Source organism: Phytophthora sojae (assembly GCF_000149755.1).
Source record: "Phytophthora sojae unplaced genomic scaffold PHYSOscaffold_4, whole genome shotgun sequence".
NCBI classification, from domain to species: Eukaryota; Oomycota; class Peronosporomycetes; order Peronosporales; family Peronosporaceae; genus Phytophthora; species Phytophthora sojae.
Genome location: NW_009258118.1, coordinates 3181605 through 3202552, shown reverse-complemented (window position 1 = coordinate 3202552; position 20948 = coordinate 3181605). Strand labels below are relative to the sequence as shown.

The window sequence follows — 20948 nt, the reverse complement described above, 5'->3', positions numbered from 1 at the left end:
CCTTTTTCTGACTTATACAAACTTTCAGTCATTATTTTTCCTGCGTGTTTTGAGGGCGGGCTACTAATCGGTTTCTCGCCTCCTACAGCGCTCCAAGATGAAGGCTCCATCCGCAGAGGAAGTGCTGGCACTCGTACATGCAGCAACCGGACCCGATGGGACTTTGGATCCGGCCATGACCCACCTGCTCCTGCAGATCCAGGAGCAGCAAGCGCTAAATCAGGCCCAAAACCAAGCTCAAGCCCACGCCGAAGTCCCTCCTAATACCAATACCAGTAGTAGTGACGGTTCACCAGCCAAGACCATGAAAGTGGACCACAGCGCCAGCAATGTCATGGACCTGATGCCGTTATCTGCAGCTGCAGCCGCCATTGGCCCTCTCTCCGACTCGACAACGGAGAGTGCACCTACAACACCTATAACCACTGCAACGCCATCACCATCATTAGTCCAAGTACCTGCTGCGGCCCCAGACCAGGCGAGTTCGACGACGGCCATGAAACGGAAAAGTATCCCATTGAGTATGAAGAAAGAGGCCATTGAGTGGATAATGGGTCCGGGTAAAGGGATCCCGTCCCGTGCCGAGAAGCACTTTGCGGCGCTGAACTGGGACGTCAGCGCGTCCTCTTTCCGCAAATGGTGGAAGAACCGAGACAAGATTCTGGGCGACTCTGGCAGCAAGAAGCGCATCAGCGGGGGAGGACGCAAGCTGTACTTGGAGGACTCGGAGGAGAAGCTACTGGTCGTGGTGATTAAAGAGCGAGCCAAGAAGGAGCGCGTGACAAGGAAGTGGATCGCCAAGACGGCGCAGCACATGTTCCAGCGCTCCGACTCGACCTTCAAAGCCTCCGAGAACTGGGTCACCAAGTTCATTCGACGCAACGGACTCACGCTCAAGCGCAGCTACGTCACGTACGAGCCGCAATTGCCGACACCGGCAGCTGCTGCGATTATCTCGCAACCAGCGGCGGCGACGGGGGCGGCTACCGGAAACAAGTAAGTATTGGCTTTGACGGATTGGTGTTGTTTGAATCGAGTGGACGCTGATTCTTTTCTCTTCTTTTTTTATGCTGTAGTGTTGTGGTGTAGTATAGTCGAGCAAGGTTGGCTTTTGAGCTTATTTGAAGTCATTGGTATCGAAGCTTTTTTTTCTTTTCTCTTGCTTCTCACCTCAGTTTTTTTCAGCGGATGTTCGCCTTCTCTCCTCTGTATCCACTCGCTTTTGTGCTGAAGGCGCGAATCAGTATGGTTCAAACGCATCTTTTCATCCAAAACATCAATCTTCGTACTTCAGTATGAACTCCAACATCCAGACTTAATCTCTCATTTTTCATTACTTAGTAAAAAAAATCGAGCTGATTTCATCATACACTACCAGGCGCGGACTTCAAGCTCCAGTTCAAGTGGCTCTTGGCAGCAAATCAACTCAGAAACGGAGGCAGCTTCGCAAGTAGAGTGCGTCATGAAATAATAATTTGATCACATGGTCAGAGGGGGGGATATTTGTAGTGCTGGGCACAACATAACATTATCACAAGCTATGAATACACCGCGATCATCTCTCTATCTTTTCAGTCCTCATAACCGTATTATTCGGCCGCGCTGACGGGATGAGCGCAACAGCCCATGGTCCAACGTCACCGCCTCCAAGGGAGCGCTGGTGGCAGCGCCTTGAAGAGAGTTGGAACAGATTCCAAGTTGGTCGTCGGGGATCCTACTCGATCGAGCGTCTCGAAAGTTTCGACTACTACTGCAAGACCACATCGCCAACTCGAGTATTCTTGGTGTGCATTCTGACTCCGCTTCCCGTGCTTCTCACGACTGTGTTGCTCGAAAGTTTGCCACTACGTTCTCCTTCCGAGTCGTGGAGTGCTAATTGGGTATATTGGATCCGCTTGGGACTGGAAAACTTCGCAATGAGTTTTGCTGGCGTATCGCAGCTCGTCGTGCTTGGTCCAGAGTTAAACCCCACGGTTCTAAAGCGATTCACAACTTGTGCTGGCGCCTGCATCGGCTATGTGGTAACTCTTCTTCTTGGGGCTAGCATTGTCGGGTTTCCGTTCCCTATGACGTGGTATTTCGGAGGGTTTTTATTATCAGTTTACATCCCATTCATAATGTTTCTCGTGTTCGGCCGACAAAATCTTACGAGCTCAGCGGCTTGTCGTCCCAATCTGCTACGCTTCTTTCGATACTTTAACGCGGTCATGGCGCTCGTCAACATTTTCCCTCTCTACAAAGTCCTCTACGAGTTCATACCAGTTGCGTATCGAGGTGTTGTAGTTGTTGTGTTGCCGGTGTGGAGATTCGCTGCGAAAGGCTTTATGGTGCGCTCTGTCCGTGACATGGAGGACTTTATCCCCGGGATCGTCGCCATGACGGTAGACTTCTTCAGTGCTCTATTCGTCTCGACTGTCATGTCGACCACTGGATCGGTTTACCTTTCGGTGTTGTTCATCGCAGCTGATCTTGGGCAATCGCTACTAGAATTTCGGGAGGTGCGCATGAATGCAAAGATTGTTTTTGAGCTACTGCAAGATCTCAAGAAAAAGTCATCGAGGTGTGGCAGACTAGCGAAAAATCCGGACAATTGCAATCTACCGACGCTTATTTTGTCCGTGGCTCGAGATCCAAACGCCTTCCACGTCGTCTCGTTCGAGGGCGTACGACTAACCGCTTGCTGCCCTCATCCTCTCACAAGAGAGCAATCCGATATTCTTCTGGCGCTACAACAATCGCAAATATATCAACCATCGACTATAAGGTCAGCAGCACCTCGCCCTGGTCAGATTCGAAGGGCACAAATTACACCATCAGCGCCAGAGATCGATACTATTAGCGGCAAAGGAGCTGGCCCCACCACTGTTCAGGTTTTCGTCACGAGTCCAAAGTGTATCGCACAGGGAGATGTAGCGAAAAAGCTGGTGGTTCAGGGCCTGCAACTGACGTTTCACTGCGAATACCTGGTATTGGTCGAGTACGTTGAGTGCATCGTTCCGCTCATTTTCGTGCTTTACAAATCTGTGCTCGAGCACCTACCAAACGCTGTGTACTACCCCAGTAGCGCCAGCAATTTTGGGGCTTCCGCTGTGGCAAACACTCTGGTGTTTGCCTTTCTTGAGATTGTGTCGCTACTACTGGTTCACTTGTTTCTTCAACGCAAGTTTGCCTTTTCGCCTCTGTACCAACTCGCGTTCGTACTGGAGACGCAAGTCTACATGGTGCAAGCCCAACTTTTTATCGAAGGCATTTTCCTGCTGCAGTACGAACTCGACCACTTTGGTAAGCCCATGACCTCGTACTCCCGACGCACGATTCTTACTTACTGTTGTTGCTTCATCTCCAGGTATGGACTTCACTTTTCAGTTCAAATGGCTCCACTGAAACGAGTAGTAAAGCCCATCGCCTTCAACGAAATGATAGGCAGCCTTCTGAAGCCCAATACTGGTAAAAAAGAATTCATCATAAGATATCAACCCGACAACACCCCGAGCAACAATGCAAGAAGCCACACATGCCTTACCATACAAAATACTTAATAGTTGGGGACGAAGTCCCCCCTATAATCATGAGACTCCGTTTTAAGGAGTTTTTACGTCTCTTATATACACTCCGCTTTACTTTTTACATTAATTCTGCGAATGGGTTAGGGTCACAATTTATAATCGCTCACACGAAAAAAATACCTCGGTTAAACAACATTTGGATGCTTATCAGAAGGTGGTATCGGCACGGATTCTGAGCTGAACCGACGTCACTATCTTTAGATGCCATAAAACCAGATGGTCGAAGTTATGAAACACCGTATGGAGGACATCAGAAATAGACTTAAACGTGACATTTTACCCTTATTTGGACCCGCTTAGGACCCTTTATTAAGGCTATTTGCCTTTCAAACCTTATGATGTCGTAAGAAGGGTCGCTCTGCGGCCGTTGGTAAGAAGTCTGTGGCCCTTCGGGATCGCTTGACCAGCGCACAACAGAGAGTCCAAGCATCAACAAGCAGAGCCTCAAGGAAGCGCCAACGCTACGCCAAGTAGCAAGCAGCTTTGCATGCTGTGGACCGGGTACTGTCGAGCAGCAACTTCTCTAAATTACATTGAAGGCTATGCGCGGATGACGAGCTGGACGATGAGCTGGGGTGTACGAGCCGGATTCCGTGTCGGTGCTTCTTGGTAGCAACAATGGCTCTCTTTTGGCCCGTTCGAGCTCGCCTGCTAATTCGCTTTAAGGAAATCAGACAGCTCCAAGTCCTTCCTGCGCGCTAAAGGCGCCGATTATTTGCTCCTTTCTAGTCTGCGTTAATTCATTCATTGCGTTGCTCATGAAAAGATGTTCGACTAAGCAAATGCATTAGCCCACTCAATTACAGTTCTGTTGGGTCGATATCGGGCGTCACAGCTCTGCTTTGATACCCTACATGCATGTGTGATGGTACGATATCGGGCTCAACTACATTATTTTGAGCTAGTTATCGTTCATTATATATGTTTCCTTATCGCGCTCAACGTGCATGAGGTTATCTACCTACGCGTGCAGACTAACAGCTTTGAACAGCCGTGCATGTCATAGTCGCGGCATCAACATTGGCCATTGCGGCTGGGTGTAGATGACATCTAGAGGAAGAATTTCAACATGGATCGCGAAAGGTTACTGGAATAATTCGCTCGTATTTTCATTCTGAAAATGAACACACCACGAAATTGAAACATCGAAAGTTAACCTCTTATTCACTTTTCGTTGTGCCAATGTGCACATTCTGCACTTACACTTACCTAAGTATTCTGGCATTCGAACCACAGGTCAGGTGTATCAGTCTACCGTTAATAACAACGTATGAATGGTACTTATGTTGTTTGCAAAATCGCCAGCAAATCGGGGAGAGTGAAAGGGGAAATAAAGAGTAAGCGGCTTTGTACTCAAATTCCTCAAGTGGGGACGTCGTCCAAAACTCTGTGGTCAGCATAGTTTTGGGGGTCGACCCAAACTGTCAGTCAATGACTTAAGAGCACGGAGAGGCACTGAGGGGTGACGGAGGCAACAGCCTTCACGTCTTGAGTGTATTGAGTGGCAGCCAGCGGTTCTCGGAATGAACGCGTTTTTCTCTTCGAGATCAAGCCGCGTGTGGCTAAACCTCAGCATCTTCAACTTACTGTAGCGTCCTCGTCCCAGCTTTCGTGTTGATGTCGATATCTTTCTCTTACTCTCTTCTCGACGTCAACTCCGAGGCGCTCAGTTTGGTGGCTACATACATCATGGTAACAACTCATCAGTTTCACACAGTAAATATCACCACAATGCCTCGTATGCCACTACACTATTTTTTTCAGTCTACATGCATATTGAGCATAATACACACATGGTCGGATCTGGCCTTCCATCATCCAGCTGCTTCAGCCCTTGCTGTCAAATCCTCATGCCACATATCGTGACGATCACGCTCTCTCCAGTTTCATCTTAACTCGGGCTCTCTTCTTGAAGCGGACTGGGATTCCTCGACGGCCACGACTCTGCTCAACAACATTGTCTTTGCCGGTCTCGTCGGCTTCGGGGCTTGTCTCCTCCCGAACTCTTCGTGCTTGGCTCTGCGGTGAACCACGCCACTCTCGGCCTTCCCGACGAGAGATCATTCTTGAAGTGCGCACACCGAGCTTCTCTCTGTGCCGTTCAAATACCTCCAGAGGTAGAGGTTTCGTCATTGTGTCAGCCGCGTTCGCTTTCGATGCCACGGGTTCAATCTTGACTCCCCGCTTCTTCACGTACTCACGAATCTTGAGGTCACTAATATTGAGCTGCTTGGTCCTGCGATGCTTTCCAGCATGCTTCATCAGTTCACGAGCGCTGGCCGAATCACAATACAGCGTCGTGGTTTCTCGTTCCAAGCCCAGCTCATCTACCATGTCATGATGCAGCATGTCTGCTGCTGGCACCCACGCAAGCGGGTACGCCAGCAACATACATGCTCAAGGAAGACATACCTGGTGGCTAGGAAGGCAGGCGTCGCAGCGCCGCCGCCTCCTCCTCCGCCACAAGTAGCTTGCGCACCGCGTCGCTTGAAGGCTGGCACCAGGCTTGCGCAAGACTGCCTGGCGCCCGGAATCCAGAACTCTACCTGCACAAGTATACAAACATGCATATATAGGATTACAAAAACAGAAAAACACTTGCATTTAGTATAGGTTAGCTCAGCTTCTAGAACGACACTAACGAGAAAGCAAGAGGAAGACCTAGAGCCGTAGCTAGCCCGAAGACTTAAAGGAATCAATCTCACTTTGCATTTTACCCAAAAGCAAGCAAGCAACCACAACAACTCCACGCACTTTCGCTGCGGCAGGCCCCACCGCATCGGAGCCTGTCATACTAGCTGTTCTAGCCAGATAGGGTGTTGTAACCCAGTGTTGGCAGCAATCAGCTCGGCCTCACAAGTACTCTCAGCTAGAGTCTCTTGCTTCCAGCATCTCGCGGAGATTAGCTGTTCTTGCAGAATACAGCAAATCCACTCAAGGACTTCATATCACCACCTTCCGACGCAAAGTTTGCATCAGATTAGACCTCAATGCGTAGCTTGTTATATTGGCGTGCCTTTTCGTAGTCAAACTGCAATCCCATGTCCTGGCTTCCGATTAAGTACCGCAGTACTCGTTTCGCTGCGCGCCAATGCGCAACACCATACGTGTTGAGGAACTTACTCAAAATTCTCACAGCAGTACCCAATTCAGGGCGCGAACCGCTCACCAGATACTGTTGGCACCCCACAATACTTCGGTACGGCAGCTTCTTACATTTCTCATGCTCCTCCGGGCTAGCTTCGTGAAGCTTGACCCCGTCCACCGTCATCGGAATGCGTACCGGATACGCGGACTCCCATCTTGAACTTCGCCATGATGTCCTGGATGTACTTCGAACGAGACATGCGTCTCAGGCTCGTACTTTATTTGTAGTCCAAGCAAGTAGTTCACGTCTCCTAGACACTTCATCTTGAAGCGCTCCGTCAACGCCTTGTCTACGAAGTCCACATCCTCTTCCTTGCCAACAAGCAGAATATCATCCACATAGATTGGCAGTAGGACAAGTCTGCCCTCAATCCGAATCCAGTACAGTCCTTCATCCTTGTAGCTCTGGTGGAAGCCAAACTCGATGAGCACGAGATGCAGCGTGTTATTCCAGTTACGAGGAGATTGCCGTAACCCATAGATACTCTTCTTCAACAGGCACACAAAACTCTCGTAACCACGCTTCACAAAACCCTCAGGTTGCTCCATATAGATGATCCGTTCAGTTGGTGCATTTAGGAAGGCAGTCACGAAGTCGAACTGCTTCACCACCGACTTGGTCCTCCCAGCCCACAAGAAGACGAACCTCAACGTCTCGAATCTCACAACAGGGGCGAACGTCTCATCAAAATCTATTCCCCAGATCTCGAAACAACCCAAGACAACTAAACGAGCTTTGAACCGCAACATTCTCAGTTCATTCTCTTTCAGTGTCCACAACCATTTGCACTTCAGTACATGCGCATCTTTAGGCCTTGGCACCAGGATCCAAGTTCCATTATCCAGCTGAGCCAGAAATCCTCCTTCGTGGCTTCAAGCCACTTCTCTCTTTGCGCCGAAGCCATCATCTCATTCCAGGTTTTCGGGACTTGGATATTCATAGTTGCCGTTGCAGAAGCTGATGAGCCGAATACAGGAGACATAAAGTCATCTAGCCGTGTCGGTCTCTTCCGAGCACGCGTCGATCTGCGCGGTTTCTTCACTTCAACTGGTAAGTGGCGCTTCTTTCTTGGCGGTGGAGGTTTGTCTTCAAGACTCTCTTCTGAATCTGATGCGTCCCCAGGTTCATAATTCTTCTGTTCCTGGTCAGGTGTATTCGTTGCAGGAGGCGGTTCTTGCATCCCCAACTCACGCCTGAGCTCTAAGTCACGATCGTTGCGATCCAACTCATTCACATCAACCACTGGAAACCGAACCAATGGGAGATTTTTACAGTCTACAGTAGGGCGCCTCCGCAAACGATAAGCCTCATTGAGAAGTTTCTCCACATACGATCTCTCCACCGTAGTCTCTTCGTAGAACTTCACGTTTTCATGCCGATGCTCAGTTATCACACCCGACTCCAAGTCAAGCAGCCCGTAGCCCTTTGTCTTCGTAGCATACCCGACCATCAGAGCGGGCGCTCCTCTCACCGACAATTTGTCCTTACGATAGACCGTGTCCACAAACTTGATCGCTAGACAGCAAAATGGACGTAGATGACGCACGCTCGGCTTTGATCCGAACATCTTCTCATGTGGCGTCACCTGGTCTGCATTGCCCTTCGTACTCGTCCGATTGCCCGTCTCGATCACATAGTTGGCTGCTTATCCCCACAACATTCCAGGAAGACCACTACTATACAACACAGAGCGAACTTTATTCATCAGAGTGTCGTGCGCTTTTTCAATCAGGCATACTTCTTCAGGTGTATGCGGATGAGCGAAAATCTGGATGGTTTCGCCAGCACACTGTTCTTCCACCGCTTGATTGAAAAACTCAGGCCCCTGGTCCGAGTGGAAAGTATTCACGACCTTGTGGTGCCTAGCGCGAACGTCATCACGAAAGCACTTCAGCTGCTCCACAACCACTGGTACCTCGATCCCTCATCAATGAGGTGCAAGTACACTGTGTTACCCTCCAACGTAGGGACACTGAGAAAGCCCAGATCCATCAGAACTTTGACGAACGGCACCTTTGCACGTTCTGGTGTCGTCTTCTTGAAGGACATTCTCTTCATTTTGGCCGTATCACAATCGATAAATTGCGCTTTCCCGCTACGGTCCTCTTTCGTCAGCTCCAAGCCTCTCTCCATTTCCTTCGATGACATGTCCTTGATCACCTGCCAGTTCGCGTGAGCGAGGCGATGATGCCACATCCGAAGCTTTCTGGTAGGCTGAGCAGAGGTCTGCAATACGGCCAGCGTAGGTTGTGGACGCTGGACTTCTACCATTGTTTGATAGAGTTCACCCACCATGTCAAACGTCCAGGTAATGTGCTTCACCCGGTGCGTCAGTGTAGTCACCTCCTGGTCCTCACTAGTCTGCACGGAAAACCATACTCCTTGTACAGCATTCGCTGCGACAGCAGATTCGTCGCTCCTTCTACATAGAGAGCTTCCACTGTGATCCACACTCGAGTCTTCGTGTGCGCATCCACGATCGCGAACTTGATCTGTCCCTGCATCTGTGCTTTCTTGCGGGTCGAATTATCAAACCACTTCATCACAGTGTCACAATCTGACGTAAGAGACACAAATGCCTCTCTGCATCCACATATATTCACGTCAGATGCGTTGTCCAGCACAAACGGGATGAAAAAACTGGTACCCGATGCATTTTGCACCGTCGCGTTAGCGAAACACGGCATCGGCTTCTCTTCCACTACTTCGGTCATGTTCACAGGCTTGTTCTTCTTGCCGCCAGACTTACTTGGATTGTAGTAGCCAGGAAGATCACCACAGGTATCATCATCACTCTGCTGCTTTTGGCGCTTACTCTTCGATTTGCCCGAATTCTTCTTGCCACCCTGCTGCTGATCTCGCTTCGGAGCTCTGCACTCGTACGCATAGTGTCCGGGCTTGCCACAGTTATAGCAGTCGATGTCAGCACGTCGCTGGGCTTGACCACGACCACCACCTCCACGACCTCGGTTCTTCTTGTTGACGAACGACACTTCCTTATCGTCCGACTGCACAGGTGCGATCTGCGAACCGGTATTTGCAGCCTGGCCATTCCCTTTCTTGCGGGCCTTGGCAGCAGTCACCGCTCTTGCCTGGTTGAGGCGTTCTTCACGACTCGTCAGCTTGATTTTTACTTGCTGCAGAGAATAGTCGTCCAGGTTGTCGAATGTTTCGACCATACTTTCATACTTCCCCCCCAGTCCAGTCAGCGAAGCAGTAATCATCTCCTTGTCGGACACTTCCTCGTGCATAAGGGTCAGCTCCTGCCGAATTGCCTCTACTCGGTGGATATAGTCCCGAATTGATTCACTATCGGGATCAAACTCCACGTTCAGCAGCTCTCTTCGCTTGAACAACGCCACTGCGAAAGAGTTCTTTTCGAAATCATCAACTAGTGCGGCCCACTTGGCTTGAGGCTTGTTCAGATGAGCGAGCCTGACTCGCGTCACGTCGTCCAGCGTGTTCGTCAAGATGTCGTTCAACATCAGCAGCTTCTGCCGCCACTCCGTGCGCTTCTTCTTCGTCGCTGCAGTGCCGTCCTTCTCGGGTTTCGGCTCCTCATCTTCCAGCACTTTCGAGCTCGCAGCGCCGCCTTCAGGCCTTCCTTGTACGCAAGGAAGTTCTTCCCGTCGAACTTGAGCGAGCGGATGGTATCAACCTTGTGACCCTCCATCCTGCACACCTTTGGGCTCATAACCTAACAGTCAGTCAATGACATAAGAGCACGGAGAGGCACTGAGGGGTGACGGAGGCAACAGCCTTCACGTCTTGAGTGTATTGAGTGGCAGCCAGCGGTTCTCGGAATGAACGCGTTTTTCTCTTCGAGATCAAGCCGCGTGTGGCTAAACCTCAGCATCTTCAACTTACTGTAGCGTCCTCGTCCCAGCTTTCGTGTTGATGTCGATATCTTTCTCTTAGACCCCTAAAGCAACATGAGCGCAGCGACCGTGATGCTCCGCTAGTATAACATATATTTAGTACGACCACATGCTCGCAGAGCGGCAGTGGGGCAGTGGAAGTGTTAGCACGCTAAATAGCGTCCATGTAAAAAAATAGATTTAGAACATTTTTGCAAATGCAAACCAACACCAGGAAGACAAGGACACGGAGACATTTTATCTTATAATAGCTCTGCTTGTGAAATCCTGTTTATTCGTTCCGGAAAACAATCGACTTCACAAACAGAACCCTCGATGAACGTGGCTGACCCATCGCGAGACCACGACGCAGTCTCCACACACCCACGAGAACGGTGGTGACAGCGCCTCGAAGCGAAATGGAACCGAATCCAAGTGGGTCACCAGGGGTCGTACTCGGTGGAGCGTCTCGAGAGTTTCGACCATTACTGCAAGACGACATCGCCAGCTCGAGTACTTCTGGTCTGCATACTGACCCCGCTGCCTGCACTTCTGGCCCCCGTATTGCTCGAAAGTCTGCCTCTGAGACCTCCTTCTGAATCCTGGACCGCTAATTGGGTGTACTGGATTCGCTTGGGCTTGGCAAACTTCGTGATGAACTTTGCCGGTATGTCGCTGCTCGTCCCTCTTGTTCCCGAATTGAAGCCAACATCTCGTAGGAGATTGATATTGTGCGTGGTTACGACTGGGGGATACGTGGCAAGTTTCGTGCTGGGAGCAGCCGGTGTTGGCTTTCCAGTCCCATTTACCTTGTACATTGGGAGGCTCTTCGTGGCACTTTACATCCCAACGACGATGCTATTTGTTTTTGGCCGGAACACTTTTTCTGGTTCGTTGCCTTGCCGTCCCAATCTCGAGCGCTTCTTTAGCTGCTTTCGAGGGTTCATGGCACAGACCACCATTTCCCCCTTCTACAAACTTCTCTACGGATTCGTGCCTGTATCATATCGAGGTCTTGTGGTTTTGGTGCTCCCAGTCTGGAGGTTTGCTGCCAAAGAATATATGGTGAGCTGCATCCGTGGGATGGAAGACTTTATCCCTGAAATCGTTGCTATGACCGTGGATTTTTTTCAGCGCGTTGTTTGTATCGGGTTGCATGTCGTCCTCAGGATCATTTTACCTTTCAGCGTTGTTTATCGTCGCGGATCTCGGACAATCGGCACTAGAATTTCGTGACCTGCGAACGAACGCAACAAGTGTTTTCGAACTCCTTGGCGATCTCAAGAAAAAGTCGTCTTCGTACGGAAAAATAATGAAAAATCCCGACACGTGCAATCTGCCGACGCTTATCCTGTCCGTGGCTCGAGATCCGAACGGCTTTCACGTTGCCTCATTCGAGGGGATACGGCTACGCGCTTGCTACCCCCATCCTCTTGCGAGAGGGCAAGCTGAAAATCTTGCGAAATTACAAGCAACCCAAGCATATCAACCGTCCGACGCCACCTCGCCAAAAAGATCAACGCCACTTCGATGCTTTCAGATTCAAAGGGCAAGAATTGCAACAACACCTCCAGAAAGCAGTACTATTACCTGCAAAGAAGCTGATGCTGACCCCTACGATTTACAAGTTTCTGAGGCTACACCCATCGCCACTGCCGCCTCAGGTCTCGCAAAACGTAGTTATCCAGGGACTCCAGCTGATGTTCCATTGCGAATACCTGATACTGGTCGAGTACGTCGTCGAGTGCATCGTTCCGATCATGTACGTAATTTACAAAACGATTCTTGAGCATTTGCCAAATGTGGTGTACTATCCTGGCGGAGCCGGACAAATCGGAGCAGCGGCGGTGGCAAATGTTCTCGTGTACGCCGGTCTGGAGATCGTGACGTTATTACTCTTCCACGTCTTAAGTTTGCCTTCTCTCCCCTGTACCAACTTGCCTTCGTGCTGGAGACGCAAGTCTACATGGTTCAAACTCGACTTTTCATCGAAAGTATCTTCCTGCTGCAGTACGAGCTCGCACACTACGGTACGCTCACAACTTCACGCCAAACCTGACGGAATCCTCCAAAACCTAAGATTTCCTGTGTCCTGTTTTGATTTTGACTTTGAAACACCAGGCACGGACTTCACCTTCCAATTCAAATGGCTCTACGAGAACAGTAGCCATACTCTTCAATCATCTTTAGCTCAATGCTGGCGAATTCCCACCATAATATTAGCTGCGTTATCATCTGACTGGAAATTGATCAAGATCAGAGCGAAAGCATCGGCTAAGGCTAAATCTTCTGTAATCTGTAGGTTCACCTCTGCACCTAATAACTCGCGCTTTCATACATATCTATGACGGCAAGACCATCTACTCTACGAGACCTTGAAGAGTGCACGCGGCGTCCGAGAGCAGCTTGAAGGCCTCTCGAATCGCGTGGAACTAAGAATCGCAGCTATCCGCAAGACGTATCACCACCAGCTACTTCTACAATACAGTCAAAGATGGACGTAAGGTCGCGCTGGATCCGTTAGTAGGAATGACCGTCTCCTTCGTTCACGGCAGGTCTCCGTTGCCATCATCGCAGTAGCTCATCCCCACCAACTTCAACTTGTGGGACTCGTCGCGAGCGCTTGTTCATAATCAAAAATCCCACGTTGGGCTCAAGTGGCCGCTGTGCCATCCACGTGAAGATGCTGCCGATCCTTCAACTCGTCGAGAAGTCCCCCGTGGCAGGTTTAGCCCTTACGGGGCTACTGGTGCTGCCCCTCGTCATCACACTCCACTCAAGACACAAGAAGAGCGAAGAAGGCATTGGCAAGATCCACCGACCAGCCTCGACACTGCCATTCCTGGGGAACACGTGGGACCTCGTCATCCACGGGGTCAGAGGCGACATGCACGACTTCATGGTCCAAATAGGCAAGCAGTTCAACGCTGAGCCCGTTCTCCTCCAAGCCCTCGGTATTCCCCTCAACCTCATTCTCTACACCCCCGAGGGGTTCGAGGACGTGCTCAAGACCCAGTTCAGTAACTTCGGCAAGGGCCCCTTCATGCGCGAGAACCTGCGGGATCTAATGGGCGACGGGATCTTTGCTGTCGATGGGGAGCAGTGGGTGCACCAACGCAAGACGGCCAGCAACCTCTTCACCATGAGAGCACTGAGGGACTCCATGACCGTCGTCATCCAACGTCACGCTGTCGTGCTCTACGACATCCTCCGGCGTGCGAGTGAGAGCAAGGAGACTCTGGATCTGTTCAAGCTCTTGAACCGGTTCACAATCGAGGCGTTCACGGAGATCGGCTTCGGGGTCCACATGGGGTGTCTGGACTCGGAGGAGGAGCACCCATTCGCGACAGCCTTCGACCGTGCGCAGCGAGCTCTGCGCTTCCGCTTCACCCGCCCCGGGTGGTTCTGGAAGACCCAGAGGTGGCTGGGTCTGGGAGTCGAAGGGCAGCTCCAGCGGGATATCCAAGTGATTGACAAAACCGTGCTGGAGATCGTGGAGAAGGCCTTGGCACGACGATCAAGTCGCGTGGAAAACCCGGAGAAGAAGGCTGGTGGCGATATCGTGTCGCTGTTCCTTGATAGCGCTGGAAGCTCCAACGAAAAGCAGTTCGACCCCAAGTATCTGCGCGATATTGTAGTCAACTTCCTCATCGCCGGGCGAGACACGACAGCGCAGGCTCTCAGCTGGTTCTTCTTCAACATCTCCAAGAACCCTCGAGTGGAGGCTGCAATCCGGAACGAGCTGGCGCAGCGACTACCAAAGGTTAAAGCGGAGGCTGCCACCCCTTCAATGCAGGATGTGAGTCAGCTGGTGTACCTCGAGGCTGCATTGAAAGAGACACTGCGCCTGCACCCGTCCGTTCCTGTTGAACCAAAGCAGACTCTAAAGGACACGACGCTCTCCGACGGGACTTTCGTCCCTGCTGGGTCAGCCATTGCGCTAGCAAACTACGCCATGGGAAGAATGCCGCAGGTCTGGGGACCGGACGCTGAGGAGTTCAAGCCTGAGCGGTGGATCGACCCCAGCACCTGGAAACTGATCGCGGTCTCCGCCTACAAGTTTGCGTCTTTCAACGCCGGCCCTCGCATGTGTCTGGGGATGAACTTGGCCATGCTGGAGATGAAGCTGGTGGTGGCAGGTCTGCTGAGCAAGTTCCACATCGAAGTGCTCAACCCGGAAAACGTGACGTACGATGTGTCGTTGACGCTGCCGGTGAAGGGCGCTCTGACCGTCAAGGTCTCGCAGATTGCGGAGCCTGCAGGTGCCTAGACTCATAAACAGAAGCCGCTTCTGAGTCAGAAGTGGCCCGAAGTTCTGGCAAAGCTAATTAGTTCAAGAGGATTAACAGTAAACCAGGCTTGGAACGTTGAGCACACCACTTGTAAGCTAAAATAAAGTATGTGGGAGGCAAAACAACGTTTCCTTTCCTACATGCTATAGGCCCGTATGTCGAATAGAAAGCCAAGGCATCTACAATTACTACTAGTGGTAATTGTAGTAGGGAGCAGCTAAGGAGCTCCCATTTCCGGAGCTCCCATACACAAACAGGCCAACCACATGCATGTGTAACTCCATGTGCCAGCACTTCAAGCTAAACTAAAGATCGAGGAGGACTAGTATAACCATTATAGTTTTTATAGCAATGGGACATAACGAGCGTGCTGTCGCTGCCGATGGAGGCAACGTGAGGGACACGCTCGTTAGGGTCAGTGCCACTCCTCGCAGGTCTTCGACTTCAGGTCGTAGTGGACAGGTGCATCTTGGCGTCGTCACCGTCATCGATGCTCTCCGCTGACCATTACTTGTTGCTCGAAGCGACGGAGTCGGGCACGATGTCACCAAAGTTTTGGCTCGCATGAACACTCTACTGCCACTACGCGTGGGCCCTAGCAAAGATGAGTTCACTACCGGTACATATACTTGACGACGGATCGATTTCCTGTGTAACCCTCACCGATCACGAGTTCGCATACAGGGAAGCTACCGGCACGGTGTTCCTAGAGGTCAGTTACTCTGTCGGTAGCACGCTCGACGCAATGTGCTGGTTCAGGGACAACAACAAATTGACCAAGTAGCAGTCTAATGCAGGTGTTAAGAGTTCAAGGCATCAAAACGTGGATAACTTGGTTACTTTAAAAAAATACATTTAAAAAAATAATGTATCGTAAGGTAACTTCTAAGACGACTCCTGCAAGATAAACACGAGCGTCAAGTTTGAAAATACTTCTCAAAAGGAGTTGGTGGTACTGCTAGAGCACCAACGAGACTAACTGCGCAATCTACAAGTCTTGGACAATACCGTTTAATTCGGAGAGTACATGCGTGGCTTCGGCTCTCACCTTTAGAGGTATATACATGACAACGGTTGCTCCGTTATACTGCGTAGTACATGCGACCAGTATGCAGCAAAGTTATAGTCGACTCGTTGTCGCGTGGGCACACCTGTACTTGCTCACAGTCTTCCAAAATTCACTGCAGTGGTGAGCGTTGAACGCGCCAAGCAAAACTATGACACTCGCTAGAGATTTAGGAGAGAGCTTGATGCAACTTCGCGCCGACGACACGTACTACGTTGCCGTAAGGATCATCAGCGTTTGAAACAAAAACACGATTTGTGGGCGAAAGCGAACAAATTGTTGTACATCAGCGCGAGCAGATCGCTTGCGATGGCGTTTTCAGACGAGTTCATGGGCGACCAACACCGTCCATACCGCGCCCAAAGATGGGGTTACTGGCCTGCGATGGCTAGCTAACTAGACAGCACAGATATTCAATTGCATGCTCATAGTCCTCTTCGATCTTTAGTTTAGCTCGAAGTGCTGGCCCATGGAGTTACACATGCATATGGTTGGCCTTTTTGTGTATGGGAGCTCCGGAAATGGGAGCTCCTTACTAAGGAGCTTCTAAGGAGTCCTTAGCTGCTGTACTACTGTAGTAGCATTGTTGTTCTTGGCCAGGACGCGTCGTCGCATCACGTTGAATCACATGAGATCGAGGATTGTGTGCTTTGACCATGATGTTCTGATCAGCTTTTCGTAACCCCCTAGTCCATCCACCGTCCAGGATAGCCATTCTCCAACAATACGAGTTATCCAAGGAAGTCACTTTGCCAACGAAGGAAGTCTGCCTGGAGAGCGACCCAAAGGATGACCTATAAATGTGATTTCCAAGCAGGCAAGTACTCGATTGGCGGCGCAACATCGCCAACTCGAGTCTTGTTGGTTTGCGTTCTGACGCCAGTGCCTGCACTCTTGACAACCGTATTGATCGAGAGTTTACCACTGCGACCACCGTCCGAGTCATGGAATACCAACGGGATGTTTTGGATTCGCTTGACCTTGGCGAACTTCATCATGTTGTGTGCTGGCGTCGTGCTGGTTCCAGAGCTGAATGCCACGCTGTTAAAGCGATTACTTTTGTGCACTGGTGTAATCTGCGGCTACTTGGGGACCTTTGTGCTTGGAGTAGATGCTGTTGGGTTTCCGTTCCCCTTGACTTGGTATGCCGGAGGGATCCTCGTCGCACTGTATACCCCAATCATGATGCTCATAGTTATCGGTCGAGGTTCTCTTTCGAGTGCGTCGCCTTCTCGTCCGAATATGGTGCGGTTCTTTCGCTACTTCCAAGCCTTCATGGCTCTAGGCAACATATTTCAGCTTTACAAAGTTGTACTACTAGTACGGATTTGTGCCGGTGGATATTGAGGTCTGGTAGTTGTGGTGTTACCAGTCTGGAGATTCGCTGTAAAATGATACATGGTGGGCTCAATTCGAGAGATGGAAGACTTTATCCCGGGAATCGTGGCTGGCCATGACCGTAGACTTCTTTGGCGCGCTGTTCTCATCGGTGTGCATGTCGACCTCAGGTTCAATGTACCTGTCGGCCTTGTTCATAGCCCAGTCGGTGCTAGAATTTCGCGAAGTTCGCATGAACGCCGACACGGCTCTCGATCTCCTTCAAGATTTGAAGAAGACCTCCTCCAGATCTCAAACACTCATCGGTAGTTGGAACTTGGTGGATTTAATCCTATCTGTGACCCGAGATCCGAAAGCTTTCCGCATACTTTTAGGGGAGTACGGGCATACCTCATCGTATCGCAAAAGAGCACTCCGAGAAGCTCCGTGTGCTACAAGACATGAATGGCGAGTTTGACGGTTTGTCAGTTCCAAAACGATCAAAGCCGGCGTCCCGATTGGCTCATACACGGGTAAAACATGCTCAAAGCGCGACAATCGTACTAACGACCGGTAGTTTAGATGCCGGTCCTACTGACGGAGCAATAAATGACGAAGCCCCGCTGTTCACACTTCCCTTAAAACTCCGACGAATGATGGAGCATTCAGCGCAAGTTCGAAAATACTGGTTCTACAGGGCCTACAGTTAATGTTCCATTGTGAGTACCTGATATTGGTTGAGTACGTCGAGTGTATCGTTCCGCTCATGTACATGCTGTACAAACTGGTTCTTCAACATCTACCGAATGTGGTGTACTACCCTGGCGGAGCCGGGCATTTTGGACTAGCCGCGGCGGGGAACACTTTCGTGTTCGCTGCCCTGGAGATTATTTCGCTGTTCCTGCTGCACATTCCTTCAACGCAAGTTGTATCAACTTGCGGTCGTGCTGGAGACTCAAATCAACATGGTCCAAGCCCAATTTTTTATCGAAAGCTTTTTCGTGCTGCAGTACGGGCTCGAGCATTACGGTAAGACCACAACCAAAGCCTTGCCTACTGAGGTCTCTCACCTGAATTGTTGATGGCATTGTATTACCAGGCGCCGACTTCACGTTCCAATTCAAATGGCTCCACAACAACCAGTAGCGTATCTGTTAGCTTGGACAGTGCGCGCTCGATGAGAGTGGAAAGGAAGCCATAGCTTAACGCAGATGTCTGAGTGTAATGCTAGAGGTTGGGCTAGGAGTGGCAGGGCAAGTTCTACATCAAAATGCTCAACCCGGAGAACGTGGCCTACGTTCTGTCCTCGTTGCTGCAGGCCTGCTCTCATTGCCAAGATATCGCAGATTTCAAAGCCTGCAGATGCCTAGAGGCATCATCAGAGGCTAAGCATTGCCAACCGTATGTAGGTATCCACAGAAATCCATCCACCCTTCCTTCATAGGTTGTACCAGGGTTCACCCTTACCATTAGGTGGCAACAAGCCATTCAAGATCCATGGGTTCTTCCACCGTTACCAAAACCTAGGTATCCTTATAGGATGTTGTCGTGCTGGGACCCGTCGGGTGCTGGCCATTCCCGGTTTTCCCCGCTCCAAGTCTCAAGCCGTCAAGATGCTAACGGTCGACCGCATGACCGACAAGCTCTCGTCCAGCGTCGCAGTCGCAGCGTTGAGTGGACTTGTCGTGCTCCCACTGGCCTGACGACTGCTGCACGTTGACAAGGACAAGTCTCAGCTATCAACTCGCAAGGTGGTTCGTCCGGCAACGACTCTACCGGTGCTGGGCAACACGCTGGACGTGATTAAGAACCTTCCTATCCGTTGTGACTGGCTGACGAGTCTCTGCCAAGATGCTCAAGGTGAACCCGTGCTGCTGCAGTCCTTGGGGACCCCTGACACGACACTGCTGTCGACCCCTCAGGCATTCGAAGACGTGTTCAAGAACCAGTTCGACAACTTCCCCAAGGGCCCCAAGAAGTCCGAGTACCTGTGCGAGCTGCTCCGAGAGGGGATCTTCGCTGTGGACAATGAGAAATGGTACCGTCAACGCAAGACCGCGAGCAACCTGTTCACGATGCGGGCTCTGAGGGACTCCATGACGAGCACCATCCAGCGTCACCTGGTGGTTCTGGACCGCATCTTCAATCGAGCAGCCGAGACCGACGACACTTTGGACCTGTTCCGGCTGCTCAACCGCTTCACGATGGAGGCGTTCACGGAGATCGGCTTTGGCGTGCACATGAACTGGCTGGACTCGGACAAGGAGCATCCGTTCCAGACTGCGTTCGATCAGAGTCAACAGCTTTTGGTTCTGCGCTTCGTCCGACCCAGTTGGTTCTGGAAGGCCCAACGGATGATGGGGGTCGGCGCTGAGGGACAACTGCAACGAGAGCTGCACGTGATCCACTCCACCATCTTCGACATCGTGGCCCAGAATCTTCAGAATCGAGCTAAGGGGGAGAACGATAAAGCGGGGATGGACATCGTGTCGCTGTTCCTGGATGACTTGAACAGGTCGGGCGATGCAGACGAAAGCTGCTTCGACCCCACGTACCTGCGAGACATCGTCGTCAACTTCATTATCGCTGGGCGAGATACGACGGCGCAGGCGTTGAGCTGGTTCTTCTACTGCCTCAGTCACAACCCTCAAGTGGAGACCAAGATCCGCAAGGAGTTACGGGCTAAGCTGCCAAGACTTTTCAGTGGAGACTGCAGTCCCTCGATGGATGAAGTGAGTGAGCTCACGTACGTCGAGGCTGCGTTGAGGGAGACGCTGAGGTTGTATCCGTCTGTCCCCATTGTCAACAAAGAAGCGGTTCATGACACGGTGCTGTCGGACGGCACATTTATCGCTGCAGGGACGGTGGCTGCCCTGCCCATGTATGCTCTGGGGAGAATGACGCATTTCTGGGGCCCCGACGCCGCTGAGTTCAAGCCTGAGCGCTGGATTGACGCGCAGGCTGGCAAATTGATCTCCGCCTTGGCGTTCAAGTTTGTGGCATTCAACGCAGGACCGCGTCTGTGCCTCGGCAAGAACCTCGCCATGCTGGAGATGAAGCTGATCGTCGCATCTCTGCTGAGCAAGTACCGTGTGGAGTTGGAGCGGCCGGAGGACGTGACGTACGCCATTTCCAAAGATCTTCTCGTGGGGGAATCACCGTAGTGTATTGCTGCTCGTGCCTGGGAGTGGCGTGGAGGGTTAGTTCTACGCTAAAATCAAACTGAGCGACTGTGGCTGCGTTCCTTGGCTCCGTCGCGCTGTTGTGGCTCGAGATTACTGGTTCTCGAGCCGTGTGTGTAAAAACTCGTCGATCTGGAAAAACAGATTCCCCGACGGCTACGCCGCCGGGTAATCAACCATCTCGTACGCGCTGCCGATCAAAGGACAACTCACTGCCAAGATCTCTGCAATTCGGTGAAGTGCAGGCCAAGCTCCAATACTAATAGTGTAGGAGTGATAAGAGCGAGTGTATTTGAGTTGGTTTACTGGAGCATTTCTATAGTTGAAACCGGACGGGCTGCTAGCTGGATATGGATTTCTATCAACACTCGTTCAAACCTGAACCCATTCTTACTAAGAATTTATTAGCTGACAATAGTCACGAAAGCTTAGTGCTATTTTGTTTGATCCTACCGGTAGTTTATTCCACACCGTGAACTGGCAGGCTTGCCGGGCTACTTCTGAGAGCTGGGTCGTCAAA

General features: G+C 51.0%; 7 protein-coding genes across 7 annotated transcripts; 5 read left to right on the top strand and 2 right to left on the bottom strand.

Annotated features, from left to right (window-relative positions):
• Positions 1–523: 523 nt before the first annotated feature.
• PHYSODRAFT_560151 (hypothetical protein) lies at positions 524–1163 on the top strand (the record flags this gene model as incomplete). Its single annotated transcript, XM_009528305.1, has 2 exons — positions 524–996; positions 1077–1163. 2 exons carry the CDS (start codon positions 524–526, stop codon positions 1087–1089), a joined length of 486 nt encoding a protein of 161 aa, XP_009526600.1. The 3' UTR covers positions 1090–1163.
• Positions 1164–2324: 1161 nt separating this feature from the next.
• On the top strand, positions 2325–3539 carry PHYSODRAFT_504013 (hypothetical protein; the record flags this gene model as incomplete). Its single annotated transcript, XM_009528304.1, has 1 exon — positions 2325–3539. One exon carries the CDS (start codon positions 2325–2327, stop codon positions 3537–3539), a length of 1215 nt encoding a protein of 404 aa, XP_009526599.1.
• A 1896-nt stretch (positions 3540–5435) lies between these two features.
• Positions 5436–5828, bottom strand: PHYSODRAFT_300582 (hypothetical protein; the record flags this gene model as incomplete). Its single annotated transcript, XM_009528303.1, has 1 exon — positions 5436–5828. The coding sequence occupies one exon, from the start codon at positions 5826–5828 to the stop codon at positions 5436–5438; it is 393 nt and encodes a 130-aa protein (XP_009526598.1).
• Positions 5829–9620: 3792 nt separating this feature from the next.
• Positions 9621–9998, bottom strand: PHYSODRAFT_388126 (hypothetical protein; the record flags this gene model as incomplete). Its single annotated transcript, XM_009528302.1, has 1 exon — positions 9621–9998. A coding segment is annotated over one exon (378 nt), but the record flags the coding sequence as incomplete, so codon positions are not given.
• A 978-nt stretch (positions 9999–10976) lies between these two features.
• Positions 10977–11807, top strand: PHYSODRAFT_499158 (hypothetical protein; the record flags this gene model as incomplete). The annotated part of the gene is made up of 1 exon (XM_009528301.1): positions 10977–11807. A coding segment is annotated over one exon (831 nt), but the record flags the coding sequence as incomplete, so codon positions are not given.
• Positions 11808–13254: 1447 nt separating this feature from the next.
• Positions 13255–14841, top strand: PHYSODRAFT_499752 (hypothetical protein; the record flags this gene model as incomplete). The annotated part of the gene is made up of 1 exon (XM_009528300.1): positions 13255–14841. One exon carries the CDS (start codon positions 13255–13257, stop codon positions 14839–14841), a length of 1587 nt encoding a protein of 528 aa, XP_009526595.1.
• A 4036-nt stretch (positions 14842–18877) lies between these two features.
• PHYSODRAFT_314854 (hypothetical protein) lies at positions 18878–20410 on the top strand (the record flags this gene model as incomplete). Its single annotated transcript, XM_009528299.1, has 2 exons — positions 18878–18931; positions 18971–20410. 2 exons carry the CDS (start codon positions 18878–18880, stop codon positions 20408–20410), a joined length of 1494 nt encoding a protein of 497 aa, XP_009526594.1.
• Positions 20411–20948: the final 538 nt, after the last annotated feature.